Source organism: Amphiura filiformis, chromosome 9 (genome assembly GCF_039555335.1).
Source record: "Amphiura filiformis chromosome 9, Afil_fr2py, whole genome shotgun sequence".
Taxonomy (NCBI): domain Eukaryota; kingdom Metazoa; phylum Echinodermata; class Ophiuroidea; order Amphilepidida; family Amphiuridae; genus Amphiura; species Amphiura filiformis.
Window position 1 is genome coordinate 51,210,904 of NC_092636.1, and position 6,182 is coordinate 51,217,085.

Genomic DNA, 6,182 nt, shown 5'->3' on the forward strand with positions numbered 1-6,182 from the left:
TCTGTTACCTCTTTCCTCCATGTATGTTCACCTTCATTTTTTTTGTCAACAAAAATAAAATTTGTACTTTTCTCTTCATTTTATATCATGAAGTAGCATATAACTGTGGTGTTATCCTAACTACATTTCGCCCTGAAATTTGATGTTCATGTTGCCAAAATTCTATCGGTTTTTAATAGCTGCCCATATTTTTCAGTGGTGTCTGAAACTGGAGGGGTAATGGCATCAAGCATAAGTTTAACTGCCTTGGTCACATATAATAGATCTAGTGTTTTTATTTGGGAGGCAAATATTTTTGAATAAATTTGCTCCAAGTCCTGCTTGTCCTTAAAAAAAACCTGCATGTTTACTTGGAAGGACCGTAAGGTGTCTGCTGGTACTTTGACATGGTGTGTATTGAGTTGTAGTTGAGTACACCTTGGGCCTAAACACCTGTGGCAACCTAATTGCTTTCAAATCCTTACATGTACTTGGCGTGTGACTTTTCCTGCTTTGCGGCTCAATCAAAGTAAGACAAGCAAATTTATTGATCATTAATGCCACATTTGTATTATATGATTAATATGGTTGAAAACGGAAGAACTAACTTTCATGGATTACAAAGGAAGATGATGCATTAAGATACAAAGGTATTTCATTATTCGTTATGTCCAAAGTTTATGGGAAAATACTTCAAAGTGATACTGGGAAGATACATGCTACTCCTGGGTGTAATCATTTCTAATTTCAGATTTCTAAAGGGCTGTGCAATAATTATGGGAGGGGGGGGGGTAAAATTTCAAAACGGCCTGCAAAAATCGCTTCCCCCCACTCCTTTTGCACATGCCAAATATTTATATATAATATAGATCCCAATTTGCAAACCTTAAATGATCTAGATATAATTATGTTGTGAGCGCAGCGAGCAGGAAAATTTGCATATTAAAGCGTTTCCATACTGTTTTCCCAAGCCTTTTTACAGTGTTTTATTAAAAGGCGGCTTCAAAAATTGCTTCCCCCTTTCGCTCGCCAACAATTGCTTCCCCCATTTTACCCTCCCCAGGGCTCATAATTATTGCAGAGCCCCTAAAGAGAATGGATGCATGTACCATACAGCATAATTAATAAGGGCAACATATGTGACAGGAAAAGGTACCGGGAAAAGGTCTTGGCTCTCACACGACTATAACGTGCGGACATTTGATCAGGCTTGAAATGTAATGTGCTTCCCCCTCGCAGCATGCCAAAATACCCTTGCCGCCCCCTTTGCACAAGTCAGAAGTGACTCAAACTTCTAATTACATGTGAAGTCAGAGCCATACCTTACAAAAGCTAAACACCTTTTAAATCCAGCACATACGTTGTAACCTTGTTTCTCATTACAGATTCCGGTCATGAAAGCCACTCTACTCATTAATTATGGAACATCAAGCCTCACCTTTACACCCATACACTACCCAGCTAAAACCCTGACTGTGATTCCATCCAGCTTGGTGGGTTACTTCCTGATATCTAGACAGCAGCATTTTGTCTGCTTTGGGAAGATTGATCCAGAGTTGTAGACCACATGCTTCTTCTGATGATGATAGCATCTCGGAATGGACAATGCCAGCAGTCAACCACTGTAGTGCATGAAATGGAGAAAAAATATAGAAGGAATTAGATATAAATGCACCTGTAATGTAAATAGGATGAGAAGTTTCAGACCACAAAGGAATCAAACCTGTATGACCCAAGAAAGAGGTTGTTTTTTTAAAAGAGTCCAGAGTCCGCTGTGTTTGTACGTCATTAACCCCATAAGAACTACCTGCCGATTGGCCAAAATGAATATTTTGTCCAATTTTTAACCAATTAAGGAGGGTATTAATAAGATCATCTGTAAATGCAAGTTTGACCATAATAGTGTAAAGCCTAGTCATAATTGGCAATTGAAATGAGCATCTGAAGTTATCAACCAATCAGAAATGCTGTTAGAGGACCAGTAGTGTCCTGAGGGCTAATGGAGTGAGGGCAAAATGGCATATCTCTCAGAGTGGTTATTTGTGCTATGCATCTACTTAACTCTGATATAAAGTGTGCCCTTCTGTAAGTTGCATTCCGCCAAGTGCTACATGCACACACCTTTGTAATGCTCAAATTTTAAGCAGACTATTATCGTGTGATATGGGGCTTTGCCCATAAAATGCAAGAGGTTCACTTTTGTGGTCCCATCATAACAATTCAATATGGTGCTCAAGATTACCATTATGCCCAGAGCTATTCTGAATCCAGATTAAGTCAGTCACTGACTAAGTCCTAAGACTTAGAATCACAAGCATCCCAGACTTAGAATCCCAGACACTGACAAAAATCCCAGACTGGTGCTCAACCTAACAACACTGAGTCAGAAAATTTACCCCAGTTTAACTTAGGACTGTTTTTTAATTGTTTTGTGCAAACTAACAGATAAAATACAATCAATCCAAACTAGGATGTTGCCACATTGAAAACAGTTGCTGGGTTGGCCTCCACCATCTGACATGTTTGAACTCCAAACTGTTAGTGTTTACTGAGGTTATAATGATTTTCTTTTAATAAAACTGAACATTGATCCAAAACTGAGGGATCTGAGTAAGTTTATATTCACAAATGTTGTTGTGTTCACAATTTCACATAAAAAAGTTTTAACTTTCTTTCCAATTTTAGTTCCTTCAAAGTTATTCTAAGCTTTGTTATATTCTATTTTTCTACATATAGGCTATTTTAACTCATACAGTACTGTACATTTTCCTCTTGTTGCTGCTAGCAAGTCGACCTGATATTTAAGTTTTCATTCATTTAAACATTGAAAAGTGGTTCATTTGTTATGGGATAAACCTAATTACAGCTAACAAAGAATACAAGTAATATTGATACTTTCTTGTAATGATTTGTGTAAGTAACTTGTAATTATCATGATTATAACCAAATCCTATTAATACAATCCATTGTTTCTTTTGTCTTGTCAAAGAAACTTCTTAATTTTTTAATCCACCTGTAAGTCGTGGACCGTGACTCCTGTCGCTAAGATACAAGAAACTTGGTTGACCACAGCTGCATGTAATGAGCCAACAGAGAAATCATCTTCTTTTAAAATCACTCTTCTTGGAATTTCAATTTCCTTTATAGTTTAATTAATCTTAAAATGGACATGAAGAAGTTGTTTGTATTGTTTTTAGGTGTTAATAGTGACAGAGACGATGACGAATTCTGCTCATCATCGTTTGTGTTCAATTATCTGCGAAAAGAATCCAATCAAAAAACCATATGTTGGTGTGTCGTTAGCGAAGATGCAATTTCTGAATAAATTGAACGGATATGGATGATTAAATTTCCATGTAATAACATGTATTATTCAAAACAGTAAAAAAGGGATTTGCATAGTTAAAGTTAACTACTAGGGTGTTTGAGGTTAAACAAATTGCTATTGGTGTGAATACAATAAAATTAACAACCATTAAGATTATATAGGCATACAATTTAGACGCAAAACTAATATTGAAACTCCTACCACAAAGATACTTTATTTAAAATGGAATATTATTGTGCTCATCGCTTCATGGACTCTCTTTGCAAAAATATGTCCATGGTGAAAATCCAATTACACAGTATTTGAATTTGAGCAAAAGTCTTAATTAGATGGTCAAATTTGTGTTGGAATATCATGAAAAGAAATATCAATCAACTTTTTTCTGTTCTTATACAAGTAAAATAGAAGTAGAGTGCTCAGCACTTAATTTACCACAAGATATTAAAAGGTCGCAAGCTAATTTGAAAAAATAGGTATGGCGGTCCCAGATAGGTCATCCGAAGATATGGTTAGTGAACAGTAAATATCAAATAGAATAAATAGAAAATATTCATGTGATTTTTTTTTTCATTTTTGTGAAACACTTTTTTTAAACAAAATTTTCAGCCAATTTTACAAGTTGACATAGTATGTGACCTTGAACACCACCATTACATGAAAATTCCCATAATGCAGGTTTGGCTAAAGTTTGGTTGCAATTGGATGTGAACTGTTCATATCACCAAATTTTAACCAAACACCATGACGGACACACACACACACTGATGGATACACTTGTGATGGAAGGTTTTATACCCTTTATATAACCCAACATTTAAATATTTCCTGTAAAACATGTTTGCTGGGACCCACATACTCCCCTAACAAACATAACACTCCCCATGACCACACAAGGTTCTGAACATACATATGGGACAAAAAAAAACAGACTACTCCAGAGGCATCTCATGGTTCTCACCCACTTACCACATACACATCAAAACCATAGCTTGATACCCCAGTCCTCAAACTGTGTGAGCTTAGAAGCACAAAAGCTCATTGTTTTGCTTTGTTTGATAATACCGAAGGAAACATTGTATGTTATTAAAACATAACTTATACCTGTTGAGGAAGTTATAGCTGAGCCTGTTACAGAACTTTTTATATCCTGTTTGAAGGAAAGATGTTACGTAATTATATTACGATGTCAGACCTTGGTCTGGAGTAAATAGTGCAACATCTTTCCTTCAAACAGGAAACATCATTCCTTCAAACAGGAAACACTAGGCTGTTTTGTCTGGTGAGTTTGATTTCTACTTTTCATTTTGTTTTACTGAATTTTCCTATTCTTGGAATGTGTTTAATTTAGCAAAAGTATTTAACTTCATTTCCTGAGGGAGATCTGGATATTGCAAACGACAATATATCTCAGTCATCAACGTACCCGACACCTTCAGAATGCAGCCAAGAATTCAGCCTTTATAAATCTGCAAAGTAAGGCTTACTTGAATTACAGTGGATAAAGAAAAAAGTACTAGCTGAATATGGGCAATACTGCTACCAATACTGCTAGCAATGCAACGGACTCATCCTTGCCAGTGTACATCTTGAATGTCTCATACTGGGAACAAATTCTTCTTGCATTCCTTCTAGGATTGGTGGCTATTGCTGGACTTATTGGGAACTCCATGATAATTGCTGCAGTGGCTTTCTCAAAAAAACTCCAGACTCCAACTAATGCATTTGTGACAAGTTTGAGCGTAGCTGATCTGTTGACATCCTTTACACTTATATGGTACATTGTCAGTGTTCTTGGCAAAAATGAATGGCCAATACCAGGTGCCTACTGGATTTGTCAGCTTACAGGTTTCATGATATTTGCTTGTGTAGGAGCCAGTATATGGACACTAGGTGCTATTAGTATAAATCGACTCATCCACATCACAAAACCCATTTGGTACAAGAAGATATTTACATCCTGGAAGCTTGCGATTCTTGTGGCGATACCATGGGTCATCCCGGTAGCTTGTTTACTCATCTCTCAAGCAACTGGAATTGTTGCTTATGGGTATAACAAACTTGCCTTAGTTTGTTCTACAATTTTTGATACATTTGAATTTGCCCTTGTTCAAAATGTAATTTGTGTATTCCCATTCCTGGCAATAGTTGGAAGTTACATCTGGATCTATGTGTATGTCAAGAAACACTTTTGGGAACAGAAGAAACATTTTTCACAGTCCGCAAATGATAATTCACATAGTCTCAGCATGCAAATATCCACATCAGAATTTGCAATCACCGAAGCGGGCCATGACCCCAACTGCGCCATAGCAGTTCGAAGGAGGAAACAAATATCCAAACAAGAGATCGCGATCACCAAAAACCTTGCTGTGGTTGTCATTGGATTCTTCGCTTGTTTTGTTCCATACTTTATCCTACTGGCAATTCGGCACACCATTAATGTTGAACATGTTTATTTTTATGTTAAGGGTATGCCCTTTGTTAACAGTTCTATTAACTTCATAATATATGCCATGAAGCATCCAGATTTCAAAGTTGTACTGAGACATATAATGAGGTGTTCTTATGCTGATATCCCACAACCATCACCAATCCTGAAATACCTACTTTCAAGGAGGAACTAAAAACCTGATTCAAGATTGCTCAATGAAGTATCCTAGGAAACAGAGGATGTATAAAGACATTCCCATAACCATTTTGTGTGTGTGGTAATGGGGACTTTGCCTTTAAGATTAGGTTATATTGATCAAATTTCCCAATCATAGTGCATTGTAGGTATGCCTTTAAGGGGGTACTACACCCCTCGATAAATTTGTGTCTATTTTTGCATTTTTCTCAAAAACTAATAACACACTGGGAACAAAAGTTATGTATA

At 36.5% G+C, this 6,182-nt stretch overlaps 1 protein-coding gene across 1 annotated transcript; it reads left to right on the top strand.

Moving 5' to 3' along the window:
- Window positions 1-4,830: 4,830 nt before the first annotated feature.
- On the top strand, window positions 4,831-5,931 carry LOC140160131 (beta-2 adrenergic receptor-like). The gene has a single exon (XM_072183409.1). It carries the CDS (start codon window positions 4,831-4,833, stop codon window positions 5,929-5,931), a length of 1,101 nt encoding a protein of 366 aa, XP_072039510.1.
- Window positions 5,932-6,182: the final 251 nt, after the last annotated feature.

What these genes read in the sequence shown, in the direction of transcription:
- LOC140160131 (XM_072183409.1), top strand. Translation starts at nt 4,831, where the DNA reads ATGGGCAATACTGCTACCAATACTGCTAGCAATGCAACGGACTCATCC.